Below are 21536 nucleotides of genomic sequence, written 5' to 3'. Positions count from 1 at the left end.
ACTTTAAAAACTGAGAAATAGTGGGATTTATTTTCCCTTTCTGTTTATTACAGACATTTAATTTTCAACAACCAGGAGGTAGAGATGGAAATGAGGCCTTTTGTATGGCACTGATTTTTGTCTCTCTGTATTGTTCAAGTACATTAGTCAGCATATCTTATCAAGAATGACTTTCTTCTCAGTGTATTGTCTAAATGTCTCAACAATCACATCAAGAAGTCAGTATTATTAGAAGAAGTAGTTTTGATTGCTTGATGAAGGGCTGATCCTCTCATCACTTATAGTAGTGGCAGTTTCCTGATACTAACCCTTTCCAGTTTTGTATCGTCATGGTGAAGCATCTTGAGGGTTAAACAAGTAAAAATAAGAAAACAATTTTTATGAAAAACATGTTTTCTTTCAGTAGAAATAGTGCTTTGAAATTTTTTGTTTTCTTTTCCAACTTGAAAAATGAAACATCTTCAGACAAAATATTTGGGAAACAAAATATTTTACTTGGCAAAGATGCTTTTTTACATTGCTTGATACTCTAAAGTGTTTTTTAAATTGTAGAAGAAGTAAGGTTGAAAATGAAGTTAGCATTTTTTATAAACCAGGCTGAATAACAATTAAACAAAACCTAACTTTAGCTTAGTTTTAAATTGGGTAATAAATTGTGTGTCAAAATACAAAAAGATACTTTAAAGTGAGGAAATATGTATGGAAGTATGTACTATATTAGCTTAAAAGAGTTGTTTTCATTTTTATCTTTGCAGCATTTGGAGGGTACTTAAGTGAAGTAGTAGAAGAAAATACTCCACCAAAAATGGAAAAAGAAGGTTTAGAGATAATGATTGGAAAGAAGAAAGGTATCCAGGGTCATTACAATTCTTGTTACTTAGACTCCACCTTATTCTGGTAAGTTTAAAATTAATACACTAGGAATATAAATGCCATGGGGGCAGGTATGTGTGTGTGTGAGAGAGAGAGGGAGGGAGAATGAGGGAGAGAGACAGAGGAACTGCCAGCTGGCTCTGAGTGGAGAAACTGGGGGCTGGGGTTCAGGAAAGAAAGGGAGATTTGCATTTCACTATACGCTCCTGAGAAACTACCGAGTATTGTCTTATGTGCCTGTATCCAAAATATGAGTACAAGAAGTCATGCAGTGAATGATGGATAAGAGGAAATGGTAGTGTTACAGGTGGAACAGATATTCTGAGTGTATGTGGGAAAGCAAAGGACTGAAGAGAATAAGTACAGGATCTTTGTGCACAAATCAAATAACAGGACTTGCCATAAGCCATTGACTGATTTGTGTGTTTGGTTTTACTAGGTAGAGGCAATCATAAATCTGCTTTAAAGAATTATTTTCAGTAGAAGCAGTTGCCCTTGTATATGTAGTTTATTCCAAAGTTGAACAATTTAACATGGCAAAAATTTATGCTCTGAGGATTGAACCAAGTGCACTGCTAGTTAAATTGAATATAACCTGCCAGCTTGGTACAGCCATGTTGTAAGAAGTAGGAAGTTAATAAGATGTTAAAATTTTAAAGGCAGGAAGAAGAATAAAAGTGGAGGGCCGTTTTGGGGGCAGAATATTTTCAATCTCTCTGAAGTGTTGACAAAAGCAAGAATTGATGTAATATTCTTCAGATTTTCTGATAAAACTCTGTGTTAGCCAAATTTTCTTTTTTCTTTGATGTTATCACGTAACTGCTATTAGTCCCAATTGATTTTGACATTTAAAGTAATTTAGGTCTCTGCAAAAGGGTGTGGCGAGAAAGAAGTATAATATCTTGAATGGGTTGTGTATTGGCGATGTTTTTACCTTGGGAGGTTAGTTTCTAGACTTTCTTCTCTGTTGTCTATTTGTTAACTCAGATTTGTAGGCTTTCTTTCAGTTTTTGCAAAGAACTTTTTCCCAGTAGGTATATTTTTATCTTTTAACATTGTCAATAAATAGTTACCTTCTTTTTTTTTTTTAAATAAATGAAGCAGCAGTATTTCTGTTTTAAAGGTTTATTTATTTTATATTTTGGCTGTGGTGGGTCTGTGTTGCTGCATGCAGACTTTCTCTAGTTGTGGCAAGCAGGGGCTCATTGTAGTGCATGGGTTTCTCATTGTGCTAGCTTCTTTTGTGGTGGAGTGCAGGCTGTAGGTGCACAGGCTTCTGTAGTTGTAGTGTGTGTGCTCAGTAGCGTTGGCTTGAGGGCTCCAGAGCACAGGCTCAGTAGTTGTGGCAGAGGGTCTTAGTTATTGCACCGCATGTGGGATCCTCCTAGACCACAGGTCAAACCGGCATCCTCTGCACTGCAAGGTGGGTTCTTAACTACTGGACCACCAGGGAAGCACTATAGTTGACCTTCTTGATATTAGTATTCTTATCCTGGGAGGATTTCTAGGCCGCAATGAGTGAGCCATAGGAAACCTGACAGGGGTTTTGGTTGCCTGTATTAATGAAAAACACTGATTTGTATGTTATATGTATTCTTTCTTGTGATTTTTCTCTTCATATTCTTTTTAGTATGTGTTTCTCAAAAAGGAGTACACTTCCAGCATGAGGAAAAGTATTCTTTTTTATTTTGCAGCTTATTTGCTTTCAGTTCTGTTCTGGATACTGTGTTACTTAGACCCAAAGAAAAGAATGATGTAGAATACTATAGTGAAACTCAAGAACTCCTGAGGACAGAAATTGTTAATCCTCTGAGAATGTAAGTAGTAGATACATAGTTATTTTTCCCTTTAGGTGGTGTCCTATTGGCTGCTTTTTGGTACAGTAATTAATTTATTCTCTGCTTTCATTTAATGAGAAATGGGAGAGAATTAGTTCTCTTGATGAAGTATTAACTTTTTAAAAAACTTTTGGCCCTTGTACTATACTTCTTTAACATCTGACCAAAGTGTGGCACATAGTACATGCCATGAAATGATGAAACCATTTGGTAGCATACACTCAGAAAAGCTGCTATAAGGTACTTGGGACTTTTACCTTCTCCAACACAATTCCTAAAAAGTTCCCTGATAGTTCAGCTGGTAAAGAATCTACCTGCAATGTAGGAGACCCCGGTTCGATTCCTGGGTTGGGAAGATCTCCTAGAGAAGGGATAGGCTTCCCACTCCAGTATTCATGGACTTTCCCGGTGGCTCAGATGGTAAAGAATCCGCGTGCAATGCAGGAGACATGGGTTTGATCCCTGGGTTGGGAAGATCCCCTGAAGGAGGGCATGGCAACCCACTCCAGTATTCTTGTCTGGAGAATCCCCACTGACAGAGGAGCCTCGTGGGCTACAGTCCATGGGATTGCACAGTCAGACACGACTGAGTGACTGAGCACAGTCATGCTTATTAGCTTAATTGGTATGATCTGGCTTCTTAAACTTAATGTTATCTAAATGAATAGCAGCAAGGGAAATTTTTTATTTATACAGTAGTGAATATTTAATAGTTTTATATTAGAAATAGATGAGATATATTTTACTGACATATTTCTCGGTTAAAGGAGAAAGAAATATCACCTTAAAAAGGTGATATTTTTGGTCATTTCCTAGTTTAAGAATTAAAAATATGTCTTTCTTTGGCCACAGAAAGCAATTTGTAATGGTAGAAGTACAAGACGTCTAGTAAGAGCTTTTGAAAGTAGTAGGAGGAATGTGGGATGATGTCACATTATAAAATTTAAACTATGAAGAATCAGGGCTGTAGATCACAAAATAAATCCGTTCTTTCAGGAATACAGAGAGAAAGCTTGTAAAGTCCATATTAAGGTAAACTTAAATTTTGTGACATTTTTCTTAACAATGGAAATTAATAAATATCTTGATATAAGATTGCAAAATGCAGAACACTGAAATATAATGAGCATTCAGAAAGACCTATTATATAACATGACTAGGAAAGTATATTTATAGGTGAATAATTTTTCCACTTGTATTTTTTGTTTACCTTAAATTCTATTATGATGAAAAAACTGTAGTTTTCACTTAAGATAATTATGTCTTGATTTTTACATCAATTATTTTGTATTATATTTGTATAAATACAAATTTTTAAAATACTATCTATTCCTCCCCCCAGTGATTGATACTAGAACAAGACAGATTAAATCCAAAACTAAGGCATGTGGCCACTTCCTTACTTCCTTCTAAAACACCATAAGTCCGTTAATAAACATTCTTCGAATATTGTTGTCCAACCAGTTAAGAATAATGGTTAATCAGACTTTGTCACCCTGTCCACAGCAAGAAACTTGTCAAATGCCCTGTTTTGATCAAGATTCTTTTTGTCTACAGCAGTCATATCTAGGTTATAGCTATTTTACTTGGGACTGAACCTGTGCCTTCTCTATTTCAAGCTTCTCACAGGCAGATACCCTGTTTTTTTTTCACCTTACTCATTTTTGTATTCCCGGTGACCAAAAGGTTAGATTACGGTGTAAGTGGTAGGTGCTCAATATATGTTGGCTGCAAAGAGCTAATGAGTGAGTGAATAGTAGATAGGAAAATGGCTATAAGATTATCTGGTACTGACTTACCTTTTATTAAGCCCATGGTCGCCTCTAAGGTGTCTTCTGAAGCCGTTTTTAGAATTAGAATTTTGTCAAAGATTGAGTTTCCTGTCTTCAGACAAAGATGAGAGAAAATGTAATTATGATAATTGGTTTGACTGCAGATTTTAGAATTTCAGTTTCTAATCAGTGCCCTTTTCCATTTCCCTTGGTAGCTATTTCATCCTTTAGTATTAAAAGGACTTTCTCTCAAAATTGTATATTCTATTTTGTAAAGTAAATGTTTTAATTCCTTAAGGACATAGAGAAAACGGTCATCATAAATTAAAATTATTTTTTATTTTATTACTGTATGATAGTTATATCAAAAAACTTTAAACCTCAAGAAGCTTATAATTGTATTTTTAAAAATACTTATAAGCATATTGATTTATGACACTAGAGTCATATAAGAAATACATGATTATCAAAATGTGTTATGCTCATTGTAAACCAACTATATACTTCAATAAAATGTTATATTAATTTAATATGTATGCTAGAATTAATTAATAGTTTTTTACTAACAGTTACGGATATGTATGTGCAACAAAGATTATGAAACTGAGGAAGATACTTGAAAAAGTTGAGGCTGCATCAGGATTTACCTCTGAAGAAAAAGGTGACTTTTAATTTATAGGATTTGCTTTAAAAATAACTTGAAGGCATAAATGCCAAATTATTGGCTGAAATGGTATGTCTATGTAGTTTTGGGGGTTTTGTTTTAAAATATTTTTTCTTTGTGATGTACAATTTTTTTGCAAATACTTTCTCTCTTCTAAAATGAGTGATATGTGGAATAATGAACCCCTTTAAGAAGCTGGCTGGTTTTAGTATGTTATGAATACATAAGGAGAGCTTTCCATCCAGCAACGATACTCGGAGTTGTTTTCTTTTCGGTAGTGAAGAGTTGCGCTGAATTACCCACAATTCCCACTTAGCTTTCCTTGTTATTAGGTGAGTTACAAATGACGGATTAGAACTAAGATTATGGTCAGAGACAATGTTTAATCTCTTCATTAGCTAATGAATTTCCTCAGAGGTTCAACTCCTGACTTTGAATGTGTTAACAGTATATTGTAACCAACTATAATATTTACAGTCTTGATAATTATTTAAATAGCAGAAAAAATAAAGTCATACTTAAGGTTAAGTTCCTCCCAAAGAAATTAAAATTATTTCCCTATATATGAATTTTTATTTGAAATGCAATAAAGTTATAACAAACTTGGCACATAATACTTTCTCATAACATTTAAATAGCCTTTGTATTTTTTTGTTAGGAAAACTTGAGAACTATTCTTTTAATTGAAATAATATTGATTATGAAATTGACTTCTGTATAGGAATATGACTGTTTCAAATAAAAATAGAATGGTTTAAAAATTTTGTCTGTGATTTGATTTTTTATCCTCTCCTAGATCCTGAAGAATTCCTGAATATCCTGTTTCATCATATTTTAAGAGTAGAACCATTGTTAAAAATCAGGTAATTTTAAATTGTTACGTAAGCATTGGAAAAAAAGACAATCCTCATTTCCACTGCCATCATTCAGTAGAATTGATTTTCTTAGTGATTACTTAATATTGTATTTGTTTAGTGATTCTAATATGTTAGGTTCCTACAATGCAAATTAATTTAAATCATTGTCTTCTGCATAGTATCATACTTAACTGGAAGATCAAATCCAATATAAATTTATGCTTTTAATTTTAACCCCAGTAATAAATGCTATTGTAAGTCCTTTTCTTATAAAACTGTATATAAATATGTTTGTAATTTAAATTAATGAATCCTTTAAGGAGAATCTTATTTGAATTCAGTCAAACATGATGGGCGCACTGTTTTTGGCTACACCACTCAATTAATTTATCCTTAAATTAGCTCATTTGTTTCCAGTTTTATAGCTTGGTCCTTTCCCCCGCATCTTGAATGAAAGTCTTGAATCTCATGCAGTGAAGTTCTTCATGAGATATTCTAAGTGGGTGAATTTTCCAGGTTGAATGCTGGACCTTTTTACATTTTAGCGTGGGTTAGTTTGTTGAAGAATCTTGCTAATATGCTATTTTGTTGTTCTTGTTCAGTTGCTAAGTCATGTCTGACTTTGCAACCCCATAACTGCAGCACACCAGGCTTCCCTGTCCACCACTATCTCCTGGAGTATGCTCAAATTCATGTCCATTGAGTTGGTGGTGCTGTCTAACCTTCTCATCCTCTGCTGGCCCCTTCTCCTTTTGCTTCAATCTTTCCCAGCCTCAGGGTCTTTTCCAGTGAGTCGGCTCTTCTCACCAGGTAGTCAAAATATTGGAGTTTTGACTTTAGCATTAGTCTTTCCAATGAATATTCAGGGTTGATTTCCTTTAGAATTGACTGTTTTGATCTCCTTGCTGTCCAGGGGACTCTTCAGGAGTCTTCTCAGCACCACAGTTCAAAATCAACTCAAAAGCATCAGTTCTTCAGTGCTCCGCCTTCTTTGTGGTCCAGTTTTCACATCCATACATGACTATTGGAAAAACCATAACTTTGACTGAATGGATCACTGTCAGCAAAGTGATGTCTCTGCTTTTCATTACACTGTCTAGGTTTGTCATAGCTTTCCTTCAGGGAACAAGCATCTTTTAATTTCGTGGTTGCAGTCACCATCTGCAGTGATTTTGGAGCCCAAGGAAAGAAAATCTATAACTGCTTCCACATTTCCCCCTTCTCTTTGCCATGAAGTTTTGGCAGATGCCATGATGTTAGTTTTTTGAATATTGAGTTTTAAGCCAGCTTTTTCAGTCTCCTCTTTCACCTTCATCAAGAGACCCTTTAGTTCCTCATTACTTTCGGTCAATAGACTGGTATTACCTGCATATCTGAGGTTGTTGATGATGCTTTTGAACTGTGGTATTGGAGAAGACTCTTGAGAGTCCCTTGGACTGTAAGGAGATCCAACCAGTCCATCCTAAAGGAAATCAGTCTTGAATATTTTTTGGAAGGACTCATGCTGAAGCTGGAACTCCAATACTTTGGCCATCTGATGCAAAGAATTGATTCATTTGAAAAGACCATGATGCTGGGAAAGATTGAAGGCAGGAGGAAAAGGGGGCAACAGAGAATGAGATGGTTGAATGGCATCACCGACTCAATGAACATGAGTTTGAGTAAGCTCTGGGAGTTGGTGATGGATAGGGAGGCCTGGCGTGCTACAATCCATGGGGTCACAGAGTCGGACACAACTGAGTGACTGAATTGAACTGAGCTTGTTGATATTTCTCCTGACAATCTTGATTCCAACTTGTGATTCATCCAGCTCAGTATTTCGCATAATGTACTCTGCATATAAGTTAAATAAGTGGGGGCAATATATAGCCTTGTCATACTCCTTTCTCTATTTTGAACCAGTCTGTTCCATATTCAGTTCTAACTATTGCTTCTTGACCTGCATACAGGTTTCTCAGGAGACTGGTAAGGTGGTCTTGTATATCCATCTGTTTGAGAATTTTTCACAGTTTATTGTGATCCACACAGTCACAGGCTTTAGCATGGTCAATGAAGCAGACATAAATGTTTTTGTGGAATTCCCCTGCTTTCTCTATGAGCCAACAAATGTTGGCATTTTGATCTCTGGTTCTTCTGCCTTTTCTGAATCCAGCTTGTACATATGAAAGTTCTTGGTTCACATACTGTTGAAACTGCTTGAAGGATTTTGAGCATACCTTACTAGCATGTGAAATGAGTGCAATTGTACAGTAGTGTGAACATTCTTTGGCATTGCCTTTCTTTGGGATTGGAATGAAAACTGACCTTTTCCAGTCCTGTGGCCACTGCTGAGTTTTCCAAATCTGCTGACATATTGAGTGCAGCACTTTAACAGCATCATCTTTTGGGATTTGAAATAGCTCAGCTGGAATTCCATCACCTCTATGAGCTTTGATCGTACAAACACTACCTAAGTCCCATGTAATTTCACACTCCAGATGTCTGGCTATAGGTGAGTGATCACACCATCTTGGTTGTCCAGGTCATTAAGACCTTTATGTATAGTTCTTCTTTGGGATGGTTTTGGTCACCGCCTCTTGTACAGTGTTACGAACTTCTGTCCGTAGTTCTTCAGGCACTCTGTTTACCAGATCTAATCCCTTGAATCTATTCGTCACCTCCAGTATATAATCATAATGGATTTGACTTAGGTCATACTTGAATGGCCTAGTGGTTTTCCCTACCTTTCTTCAGTTTAAGCCTGAATTTTGCAATAAGGAGCTGGTGATCAGAGCCATAGTCAGCTCCAGGTCTTGTTTTTGCTGACGGCATAGAGCTCCTCCATCTTCAGCTGCAAAAAATTTAATCAGTCTGATTTCGATATTGACCATCTGGTGATGTCCATGTGTAGAGTCGTCTCTTGTGTTGTTGGAAAAGGGTGTTTGCTATAACTAGTGTGTTCCCTTGACAAAACTCTGTTATCCTTTGCCCTGCTTCATCTTGTACCCCAATGCCAAACTTGCCTGTTAACTCTAAGATATCTCTTGACTTGCTCCTTTTGCATTTCAATTGCCTATGATAAAAAGGACATCTTTTTTTGGTGTTAGTTCTAGAAGGTCTTGTAGGTCTTCATAGAACCGTTTGACTTCAGCTTCTTTGGCATTACTGCTTGGGGCATAGACTTGGATTACTGTGATGTTAAACAGTTTGCTTTGGAAATGAGCTGAGATCATTCTGTCGTTTCTGAGGTTGCACTTCCTTAAAAGCTAACACAGACAAGGATTCTTACTCATCCCAATGTCTCAAGTGATTTTCTTTGATGCCAGTGTTGAGTTAATGAGTAAAAAGAAAGGAAGTAAGGGTGGATGACAATACTGAAGTTATAATTTGATAATGTTTTGGAAGTTCTAGCTAATGAAATAAGACAGGATACATTTATCATCTATTCAAATATGGTGATAGCTGTATGTATACCTGGGCTTCCCAGGTGGTGCTAGTGGTAAAGAACCTGCCTGCCAATGCAGAAGATACAAGAGATGCAGGTTTGATCCCTGGGTTGGGAGGATCCCCTGGAGGGGGGCATGGCAACCCACTCTAGTATTCTTGCCTGGAGAATCCCATGGACAGAGGAGCCTGTCAGGCTAGAGTCCATAAGGTCACAAGAGTTGGACATGATTGAAGTGACTTAGCATGCACATATGTATACCTAGAAAATCCTAGAGAATTGTTTACAAACTATAGTATTAATACAAAAATTTGCAATATGGCCATGTAGAATAAAATCATGGAGAAATCAGTTGTATTTGTTTATCACTAGCAGATATGAAGAAGGGATAATTTCATGCTTCATGAAAGTATAAAATCTAAGAAATCAATTTTATTGAGATAGGTTTTTAAAAAAGTTGTCCAGAGCTAAAAAGTGATTTGATTAATTAATGAGAAAGATTATATTTAAGTAGAAAGATTAAATAAGTTTAACATGTTAATTTTTACAAAATAATTTGTACATAATCAAGATCTTAACTTTTTGTCCCCCTTTGGAATGCTGTAAAACAATTTTAGAATTCTCTACAAGATGTGAAAACACGGTAGTTTTTTAAAAAAACAATTCTATTATAAGTTATAAAGATAGCACAACAGACATTAAAGCAGTGTGATACTGGTACACAATTAGAAACTGAATAGATAGAACTGAATACAAAGCCCAGATACAGAATTAACTGTATGTGGTATTTCAGTATGTCAGCCTTCAAATACAGATTAGGAAGGAAATATATGTTTAATACATAATGTAGGAAATTTAGCAAGCAATTTGGGAGGAAAAAAATCACTTCTGTTTTTCATCTTGAAGAGATAAATTTCAGATGATTAAAACAGTTGTCATTTTTTTTTTCCATAGCCCATCACACACACCTTGGGGAGGTAGTGGATTCCTGGTAATAACACAGGATGAACACTGCAGTGATTCTCAGAGTGAGTGAGGAGGGGTCAGGTACATACAGAAATATATCTCAGTGTCTAAGGTATTGTGGAGTTTCAAGAGGGCCCTGGGAAGCTCTGCCTCTCCTCCCCCTTCAGCAGCCTCTTCATATTGAGAATCACTAAAGATTATAAAAATATGAAAAAAGATACTTTAAAAGTTAGCAGTTTTCTCCCAAGTGTCCTTCTTCCCCTCCATGAACCCATCTTTCTGACTGAGGGAGAGTCAGCTGATGTAACAGATGAGTTACCTTAGAGACTATTCTAAAATGATATTCTTAGTATGAAATATTTTTAAATGGTGAAGAGAATAAAGAAGGAATTAGATATCTATAGAGGATAAGTATAGATTTGATGACAAAGAAAAATAAAAAAAGATAAAATTACCATAAATAGAATAAAAAACTATATGTATAGTTTATATGTGTGTGTATATATATGTGTGTGTGTACAGTTTATATATGTATAGTTTATATATGTGTGTGTGTGTGTGTGTGTGCGCTCAGTCATGTCTGACTCTTTGCAACTCCATGGACTATAGCTCACTAGACTCCTCTATCTGTGGAATTTTCCAGTCATGAAAACTAGAGTGGGTTGCCATTTCCTACTTTAGTATAGCCATATATATATGGCTGGGAGAGGATACCTCACTGAATGCAGTATGTACAGCTAAAGAGAGAATTGCTCATTTAGAAGATAGATCTGAAGAAATTACCTAGAATGTAGCCCAAAGGGACAGAGTTATAAAAAATAAAGGATAAAAAGGAAGAAGAGAGACATGAAAGACAAATTCCAATTGTAGTTCTCGGAGGAAGCACTAGAGAGATTACTGCTGCTGCTGCTAAGTCGCGGCAGTCGTGTCCAACTCTGTGCGACCCCATAGACGGCAGCCCTCCAGGCTCCTCCGTCCCTGGGATTCTCCAGGCAAGAATACTGGAGTGTGTTGCCATTTCCTCCTCCAGTGCATGAAAGTGAAAAGTGAAAGTGAAGTCGCTCAGTTGTGTCCGACTCTTCGCGACCTCATGGGCTGCAGCCTACCAGGCTCCTCCGTCCATGGGGTTTCCCAGGCAAGAGTACTGGAGTGGGGTGCCATTGCCTTCTCCGTAGAGAGATTAAGGAAGCAGCAATAGTTCGAGATAATAGCTGAAGATTTTACAGAACTTTTGACAGACTTAAATTCTAAGAAAAAAGATGCACAAAATTCCTAAGCAGGAAGAACCAGGACTAAATTACCAGTCAGAGACTTATTACAAAGTATACTTTAGTAACATAAAACCAAATTTAGAATAAAGGAATGTTATGCAAGAAACAAGGAAGTCAAGCAAGAAATTGGTAAATGTAGGTATTATCAAGCTTGCATACTTAAAAACAGTAGCAATGACTAATTGTGTGTGAGGTGCTAGAGTGAAACTGAAGTCATAGCCACCAAGGGGAGACGCTAGTGGATGGAGGTGAAGCACTCCAGGAAAAATAATGGAAAAAATCAGCATCAGGAAGCAGATATAAGGGAATATTCAGGTTGTACTACTGAGTACCTCTTGCTATATAGAACCATAGAACTGGGGATTCTTCTTTTATTTTTTAAATTTTTGATTGGAGTATAATTGCTTTACAGTGTTGTGTTGGTTTCTGCCATACAACGTGAATCAACTATGTGTGTGTGCTAAGTTACTTCAGTAATGTCTGACTCCTTGTGACCCTATTGACTGTGGCCTGCAGGCTCCTTTGTCCATGGGATTCTCCAGGCAAGAATACTGGAGTGGGTTGCCATGCCCTCCTCCAGTGGATCGTCCTATATAATCAACTATAGGTATACATATATCCCCTCCTTCCTGAGCCTCCCTCCGACCCCCTCCACCACCGCCCATCCCTCTAGGTCATCACAGAGCATCAGGTTGAGCTCCCTGTATTATACAGCAACTTCTGAACTGGGAATTCTTATTACATGGATATGTTATGTTCCATAGTACTAAATAATCCAGAATCTGTCAAAAATTTTAGTCGACTACCCACTATGGTCTGTGTTACAAAGACAGATCTACAAACCCATGAATACTTTTATCTCCTCCCTAGACATCTGCTTTCTTTTAAAGTTAATACATTTGTATCCTTCTACTCTTAGTTTTTTTTGGGGGGGAGTGATAAACAGAAATGTAAGGTGTGTGGTTTTGTACAATAGCATCAGTTTTGCTCTAATTCTTATATATGTGTGTCTCAGTGATGAGCTAATCATCCTAGGATATGATTAGCCTTTTAGAACTTCAGTTATGAGGTGTGAGTGGTTGCTGCTCCCCTCCCCCTCTCCAGTTTTCTGTCCAAATAACACAACGCTGTTGGTATTACATCCTCATTTTTGATTCCCATCTCATGTTTGCCGCTCTGTGCTCCCTCCAACCACCATCCCTCTCATCTATCACTATTAATACTTCTGAGTTTTGCAACTGCTCACCTCTACTACTTCTGCTTTTTTTGTTTCCAGTCTTATTTTTTCTGTTACCTGTTGATTCTTTTTAATGCTTTTTGACTTTCACAGAAAAATGCTGGCATTTTATTGTCATCAATAATAGATTAAAATATTGGTGCAATATAACCTTCAGGTTTTTTGGTTATCTTTTTTTTTTTTTTTTTGTCATGGGTTCTCAAGAATTTCTGCTTTGTTACCAAATAAGTTGTCTTTATTTCAGGGTATAAGTTGCTTTGGGAAACTGAGGGTTTCGGAGGTTAGTGTCTATGTTAATATTTTTCCCTAAAAATCTTGAAATCTACTTATAAATCTAATTATAAACTGCCTGATTCTATGCCCAGAAATTCTGCTAAAAAGGGTAAGTAGTAAATTTAAAGATTATTGATTCTTTTAGTACAGTTAGTCTTGAATTTTCATGCATTCTAGTAAAATATTTAGAAGGGAAAATATGTAAGGGTAACACTGAGATTTGCATACAATGGGTCCTGACTTGGTGCTTGTTGAATAAAAGAGTGACCATCTAAAGAGAACATGCTTGAGTTTAAAGAATAGTGAGCAGTTGTTAGAACACCTGGGTTTTACACCTGGCTCTGCTTTTGACTTGCTGGGAAGGGTGATCCTTCGCCAGATCTCAGGGCCTTCATTTTAGAAGTTAAAAGTTTCTAAAGGTCTGGAAGGTCTCTAAGGGTTTGTCCCATTCAGCCATGTATGAACTGACTTGCCTGTTAAAGGCATTAAATGCAATTTACTGTTTTTTAGCTTTGGACAGTAAAGTTGAACCAATGATATTAGCTTCTGGTTGTTATTATTCACAAGTGCTTTTTGATTGCAGATGTTATTGCATTATTTTTCTCCTAATCACTAAAGGAACTTTTAGTATGAAAACTAAAATAAGAAATCATTTGTAAGTTCTTATGCACAAGTACATTTAATTATTATATCCAAATGATTGTCTTTTGTCCCTGTTGTTCTGACTGTCAGAGTTGCAGATTTCTGTTCTCAATAGATTTTGTGTTCTCAAATGCCCCTAGAACCACTTCACTTTCTGATGCATTTCATAACTAAATTATCTGGCTTTTTCTGCATATTTTTAGATCAGCAGGTCAAAAAGTACAAGATTGTTACTTCTATCAAATTTTTATGGAAAAAAATGAGAAAGTTGGAGTTCCAACAATTCAGCAATTATTAGAATGGTCTTTTATCAACAGTAACCTGAAATTTGCTGAGGTACGTGATAATTACTTACTGTATTTTATATTCAAGTCCTTAGGGTTCGTAAGAAAACTATAACTTCAATAACGATTACTTTTAACCCACTGAGAACAGTTATAAATACAAACTGTTAACAAAACACAAATTTGAAAATTATGCCATGCTTCAACTTTGTCCTTCTAGAAAATACTTTAAATTGAACTTAGTAGAAAATACTAAGATTGAACCCTTTAGATTTTTGGTGCCAAAGAAAATATCAATCTGATTTGTAACTTGAAAACATTTAAGTAGCTTAGAGCAAAAAAGATTGTGAGGGTTTCTGTTGTCATTTCACCCAATTTCACATTTTATCCAATTTAAAAGTTTACCCAAGCATATCATCCAAAGGAATGTTTACTTTTCCTCCTTCAAGGAAAGACAAAACTCACTGTAAGTGAACAAGTGATATAAATGGCTTTTCTTTTACTGAGTATCTTCATGATCTTAGTAGCACATGCTGTGGCTCATTTTCATTGTATCCATTTTTAAAGGGATGTTCTGATAAAACCTTAATAGCTACCATTATTTATTTGTTGAAATATAAGGAATAGTGCCCTTCAGTGATGATTTCTTAATTATACTTGCAAAAACAATTTTTCTGAAACCTTTTGAAAAATATAAACCCAAAGTGGAATGTTACTTTGCACAGTCATCATATTCTTTGAGATCCCAGGTGGTTGAACTGCTTGACCTCTGTGTCCATGTGTCCATACATCTTGGACTACTTGGGCTTGTGGCTCTTTGGTGCTCTGCCTTCATACTCTGTGTTCACATGCAGATCCCATTTTACAGGCCATCCATGTTATGGTGGAACCACTGCTTGGTTTGACAACCATGACTATTTTGGGGAAATTTCAGGGAAATTTATCAGTGTTTTGATTTTAAAATTATATATCTTTTTTTTTTTAAAGGCACCGTCATGTCTGATTATTCAGATGCCTCGATTTGGAAAAGACTTTAAACTATTTAAAAAAATTTTTCCTTCTCTGGAACTAAATATAACAGATTTACTTGAAGACAGTAAGTATAAGATTTTTTAGTTTGTTTTTCAGCAATAGTCTATCAGGTCATTCACATTAATTGTGAATAAGAGTCTAACAGGATACAAGTTTTCTTAAAGACAATTTGCTGTCTGAAGAGCTTGGGAATATTACACTAGAAATTTATTCTGAAAAAAATCAGACATGTAAATCAAGATTTCATATGCAAATATGTTTATGAATAAGAAATCAGAAGCACTCTATATGTTAACTAGAGAGTAGTTAAGTGAATTATAGTGTATCTGTACAACATAAGTACTGCTATTCAAATTCATGTTTTTGAAGACCAGTGTTATATGAAAGTGGTCATGATGTAATGTTAAGTGAAAAGGTATGTTGATATTGTCTACAAGAGGAGCTACACACACACACACAGACACACACGCACACTGAGTTATGTTAAGTATGCAGATATAAAATTATAAGAGAAATTACAAGAGTGGTTATCTCTTGCTAACTGAAATTGTAGATGCTTTCAGTTTTCTTCTGTATGTTTTCTTATATCTTAGCACATTCATCAGTAGAAGTTTTATGATCAGGAGGAACACTCTAGAGTGTATTATTTTTTTAAAGTCACTTGGTCAGAGAAAATGTCTTTAAAGATATCCTGAATCCAAGGAAATTCAATTTAAACTATGGGGGTGGGGAGGGATAGACTTTATTGAGTCCATGAGCATTATCCTTTTTAAAACTTAATTTTTCTTTTTAATCTTTTTAAATAAAAGAATGCATTGTAAAAGACCCCTTAACTCCCCCACACCCCACTCTTTTCAGCCCCCAGGCAGTGCCGGATATGTGGAGGGCTTGCAATGTATGAGTGTAGAGAATGCTATGATGACCCTGACATCTCAGCTGGCAAAATCAAGCAGTTTTGTAAAACCTGCAATGCTCAAGTAAGTTTGACTTCACTTAATGGATATTCTCTTAATAAATAGTAAATCATTTGTAGTTGAACCAGATTTCAGGTTTTGAAAAATTTTCAAAATCATAATTAACTTAAAAAAATTCATAATTAAAGGGTATGCTTCTTCTGTTTATTTGATGGATTTCCATGGGGTACTCAATTGCTATTTATAGCGACATATTCCATTAGAGTAAGTGGAGTCCATTCCCTTCAAACATTGAGTTTGGCTCCTTAATGGCTTTCTCTTCATGTTCTGTTTTAGGTTCACCTTCATCCCAAGAGGCTGAATCATAAATACAACCCAGTGTCACTTCCCAAAGATCTGCCTGACTGGGACTGGAGACACGGCTGTATCCCCTGCCAGAAGATGGAGTTATTTGCTGTCCTCTGCATAGAAACAAGCCACTATGTCGCTTTTGTGAAGTACGGGAAAGACGACTCTGCCTGGCTCTTCTTTGACAGCATGGCTGATCGGGATGGTACTTTACAGACTTTTCTTCCACACGTGGTGATATTTGAGTTTGTAGTGGGATAGTTGTAGTGGGCTAGCCTGGTCTGAGTAACAAAACAGTGTTGGGAAAAGCTGTTCAGGAATATCTTAGTGATGCATTAACAGCCTTGCTACAAAACTAAGGAATAGTATTGTTGTGATTGTTTGACATGCATAGCGTCTTTAAAAAAAAAAAAAAAGAAATCAGATTTTTTTTCTCTAAGGCTGAGTGTTTTTATTTCTACTTTGTTGTCCTTGACTTTTGAGCTCCTCTCATTTTCTGTACTGTAGTCATCATTTCTTAAGTACTTCTGTGCCAAGCTCTCTGGGAGGGACTTTAAGTCATTTACCTAAATCTTTGCGAAATGGGAGTGGTTCCTATTTTTATCTTACTAAAGCTGAAATTTAAGGTGCCTAAGGTCTCAGAGCATGTATTTAATTCAGTCTTTCTAAATTCGGTGCTTATGTTCTTTTATATACTAAACCATGTGTCTTCTAAATGACAGCTAAGAATAGAAGTAAATGTCTTCTTTGGAAAAATAAGCTTATTCTATGTATAATGTCTTTCTTCCTGAACTGGGGAATATACTGCACCTTCTAGGCTGCTTTCTAGGATGTTTAGTCATTATTTAACAAATACCTAATGAGTGCATGTGAAGTGCTCAGGGCTCTAGTAGGTTTCAAAAATGAAGCAGTTGTCAAAACAGCTGTACTCCTGCCTGTATAGAGTTTACAGATTAGGATCAGACCTAGGCAAAGTTGTGGGAATATGACTTCCATATCCCTCCAGTTCTTCCATAACCCGTTTTTCCTTCAGCCATTCTCACACTCCAGGCCCCAGGTCTTCTGGTGTGGTCCCCTAGTGCCCTAGGACACCCCCTTGTGGCAGCCTCTTGATCAGATGCCCAAGCTCTGCCTCATGGGTTCTCAACATTTTCTCAGCATTCAGACATTTGATATAACACAGCTCTATCTGTAAATATGTCCCTAGCCCAGTTAAAATTTGCATTTAAGCATGAAATTCAAAAGCACAGGGGTGCCAAAAAAAATGGCTTTTTAGAAAAGCCAGTGGGACGCTAAAGCAGAAGAACCTTTCCTGGGGTCCCTAAGACCACACCTTATATCCTCATGCTGTCTAATGAAACGTAAAACAGAACCTTGTGCTGCTGCTGCTGCTGCTAAGTCGCTCCAGTCATGTCCGACTCTGTGCGACCCCATAGATGCAGCCCACCAGGCTCCCCCGTCCCTGGGATTCTCCAGGCAAGAACACCGGAGTGGGTTGCCATTTCCTTCTCCAATGCATGAAAGTGAAAAGTGAAAGTGAAGTCGCTCAGTCTGACTCTTCACGACCCCATGGACTGCAGCCTACCAGGCTCCTCTATCCATGGGATTTTCCAGTCGAGTACTGGAGTGGGGTGCCATTGCCTGCTCTGTTAAACTTAGGAGAATAAAATAGTATTCATTTTACTAGATCTACTTTAAACTACTAGATCTGCTCTAAACTGGACAGGTTCATGGTAAAGCAAACAGGAGTGCTTGTGTCCAGGAAGGGATTTGGGAATGTGAAGGGTTGAATGTGTGTGCACATGTGTATGTGACATTATTCCTTGACTGAATGCACCGAGAAACCTGGGAAGTAGATTTTGGACTTTGCTACGGATATATATCTTTTGACCAATTATATTCACTGTTGGTCCCAGAATCCTTTCAGAAACCAAGAAGTGAGACTGTCAAGAGTTAAACAGAGGACTTCTAGAAATCAGAAGTAAAATGACGTCTTTCTGATCCTGGAAATTAGCGTTAACTAAATTACGGAATTATAAAGTTACTTTGCTGGGGCAGGGCAGCAAAAGTGTTTATAATTTCACTGCCCTCAATACGGCTCTTCCTCTTCTCCACAGGTGGTCAGAATGGCTTCAACATTCCTCAAGTTACCCCATGCCCAGAAGTAGGAGAGTACTTGAAAATGTCTCTCGACGATCTGCATTCCTTGGACTCCAGAAGAATCCAAGGCTGTGCACGAAGACTTCTCTGTGATGCATACATGTGCATGTACCAGAGTCCAACCATGAGTCTGTACAAATAAACAGGATCGTCTGGATGGGTGCAGAAATCAAACGCACAGTTTTCATGTTGCATCTCACTTGAGCTGGCAGTTCTGTTCAGCGTCCATTGCCGGCAATGGATGTCTTTGTGGTGATGATCCTTCAACGCAGGATTCCTGCGTTTAAAAACAAATTGCTTTTGTGTTACTAAAGTATTTAATAAGCATTTTGCACTCTAGAAGGTATGTTTGTGTTGGTTTTTTAAGAAGTCTAAATGAAGTTATTAATACCTGAAGCTTTAAGTTAAGTGCATTGATCATAAGATATTTTTGGAAGCATAAAATTTTAATTGTGACAGTTTAAAACCTCTTTTAGTCCATTGAGAATGTAAATAAATGTGTCTTCTTTATGGACCAAGGATATGAAATCATTTTTCCTTTGTAGCTAATGGTTGCCTTGAGGAGGATATACTTTGGTTTTATTGAGTCTACTTTCAATCCAGTGGTTAAAGTTGTCTGAGTTTGATTTGTTAATTCTTCCCTCTTTAGTGCCGATTCCTGCATGTCTGCAATCTGCTGAGTTTCTGTGTTTCTGTGGTAGTGGTCACAAAAGTATTTAAATTTCTTCAATGGTGTTTTCTATTTGTTCTGGTTTTGAGATAAATGAGTGATTTTTGTCATGAAATGTCCATTTTTGATGTAATTTTCCTGGGGGATTCACATATACAGCAATTGAAGCTCTTCATTCATAGTAGTAACTGTCAGCTAACAGCTTTCTGTTCTTTTTTAAAGACTCTCTTATGCAGTGGGGCACAATAAATTTTATTAAAGAGTTGGGATGATAAATATATTCCTATACAAATATAAGGTTAATAGGAAAATGATTTGGTCATATAGAATCACTCATTGAAATTTCCCTCAAGAGATGTATTGGCTGTCTCAACCTCTACTGTCTTAGATAAGACCGTCTAGAACTTAGATCAGTCCCCGCATGAAGTTCAGTCTGATATCCCTTGAGATAATGACAGTTACGAACCAGATATTTTATTGAAATGTTAGCAGCAGCTTTGCCTTCCTCCTGATTCAATAAGTAGAAAATGGATGTTTTCGTAGCTAATACCTGTAGTGTGTGTCTGTTGTAGACTAGCAGCATAGGTTGTCCATGTCAGTGCTGTGGGACATGCTGTGTGCCGATGGTGTCTCTGTGGAATGACTTCCTAACTGCATGGAAAGGCAGAGGTTGTCATGTGTGTCTAGCATATGACTGCATAAAACACTGAATGTCCAAAAGAAGGGGAAGAATCTTTGCAAACCCTGCAATTATTTCTTTTTAAAGTCACATTTACCCTTTGGTTTTGTCATTCCGTTTTCCTAGTATTTATTAGCTAGGATTCATTATTATGGATCATAATGTACAGAAAATTATGTCATAATTTTTTCATTTTTGGAATGAAAAAAGTACATAACTTTGGCATGAAGTTTTGCTCAGTACCTGGGTGACTGGTGATCTGGATACTAGGTCCAGAGAGATTGATTGGGAGCAGCCCTGCCCCATCACCCTGGGGTTGATGAGGAGCCTGGGGGGCAAGATGCCTAAGGTTCCGTCTAGCCCTGACTTTCCACAAGTCCGGTCACCCCTTAATCAGTATGTGTTGGATGACTACATGGATGTAGGAGCTTATCAATGTGATTTTAAAAGTCTCTCTAGAGAAATGATTAGGACTCTATATCTAGGTAAGACTGGATTTAACAGTTAAAAAGAAAAAAGAGAAGACAGTTCCTTCCCTGTAAAAATTAAAACACAAGTTGAAGGTCAGTCCTGCTCAGCTCCTCGTGGCAGAAGACATGAAGAGGACTTATGGGGTCGTATGTTTATTTCCCATGGGTAGAGGGTGGAGGCGCTTTCTAGTGGGAGGGACCTCTTCCATAAACCATTTCTGGGACTGTTTCCTGAAGTAGAGCTTCCTGTTCTTTTAACACTAGCTGGGGAGGGAGCACCCAGTAGAGAGATGCAGGGCCCACTGTGATGGTTCCTCTAGAGGCAGGGTCCCTCCAGGCCCTCTCCAGCACCCCCCCACCCCATCAGCAGTCCTTTCTTGTTGCTGCTCCCGCAGAGCCCTGTGTGTCACGTGGGCACAGAGAGGGCTGGGCTGTGTGCACCAGTGACCCGTGTGCCTGTTGACTTACTTAATTTTTAGCCTTAAATTTTCTTTCATATTTTTCCATTGGTCTCTTAAATGTTTCTGTTATCCTTTCTTCCATATCATATGTACAATCAAGATGGCAATATAGTAAAATCATCTTATTTATAAAACAAGTCATGTTCCCCCACCTCCATTGAATACACACGTGTTTGTGTTTGTGTGTGAGAATTTATATATATGGGAGGGGAGGAGGGACAGCAACCATTTCATAATGCGTTTAGCGCATCGCTATCAGCTTTACAAAGGAGATTGACTCCATCCACGAAAGAAGGTTTTGTAAAACTGGAAATACACATTGCAAACCAAGAGAGACAGAAACAAACCTCAATAACATAAAACTGTTACAATTGCTTAAGGATAATTTCCTTAGAATAGTTTAGGATTCATATGTAATTCATATTTGCCAAAAGTTGTAGGTAAATAGCTTCTTTCTGTTCCATGGATTCACTTTTTTTTTTTCCTTTTCACCTAATTCACGTCATTCAGGAACAAGGGAAAGACGTGGCAATTATCTTATGGAACTTGCGTTGTCATTCAAATTCCTGTTGTGTGAACATGGCACCTTCATAAATTCAGAGATATTACCGCCCTCCTCAGATGGATCTCGATATCCAGCTAGATGACTTTGCATCTGTGTCGATGATTGTAGACAGAAGTGTGGGAGAAGACAGAATTAG

The 21536-nt window shown here is 37.0% G+C and overlaps 1 protein-coding gene across 50 annotated transcripts in view; it reads left to right on the top strand.

Moving 5' to 3' along the window:
• CYLD (CYLD lysine 63 deubiquitinase) overlaps positions 1-19073 on the top strand; it is a 67566-nt gene extending 48493 nt beyond the window's left edge. For 32 of the 50 annotated variants that reach the window (XM_081511383.1, XM_081511379.1, XM_081511365.1 and 29 more), the window contains 9 exons: positions 756-897; positions 2568-2690; positions 5053-5144; positions 5944-6010; positions 14021-14153; positions 15089-15197; positions 15992-16110; positions 16384-16600; positions 18513-19073. In XM_081511383.1, the coding sequence (XP_081367509.1) occupies positions 756-897; positions 2568-2690; positions 5053-5144; positions 5944-6010; positions 14021-14153; positions 15089-15197; positions 15992-16110; positions 16384-16600; positions 18513-18697 (1187 nt within the window). In that variant the 3' untranslated portion in view covers positions 18698-19073. Of the gene's footprint in view, positions 1-755; positions 898-2567; positions 2691-3707; positions 3744-5052; positions 5145-5943; positions 6011-14020; positions 14154-15088; positions 15198-15991; positions 16111-16383; positions 16601-18512 lie in introns of all 50 variants that reach the window. The other 18 variants (XM_081511372.1, XM_081511359.1, XM_081511343.1 and 15 more) reach the window with 1 other exon arrangement.
• Positions 19074-21536: the final 2463 nt, after the last annotated feature.

Source organism: Giraffa tippelskirchi, chromosome 7, assembly GCF_054371585.1.
Source record: "Giraffa tippelskirchi isolate mGirTip1 chromosome 7, T2T-mGirTip1v1.2.pri, whole genome shotgun sequence".
Lineage (NCBI taxonomy): Eukaryota > Metazoa > Chordata > Mammalia > Artiodactyla > Giraffidae > Giraffa > Giraffa tippelskirchi.
Note: the sequence above shows the minus strand (reverse complement) of the source record. Positions and strands in the feature narration are given on the sequence as shown.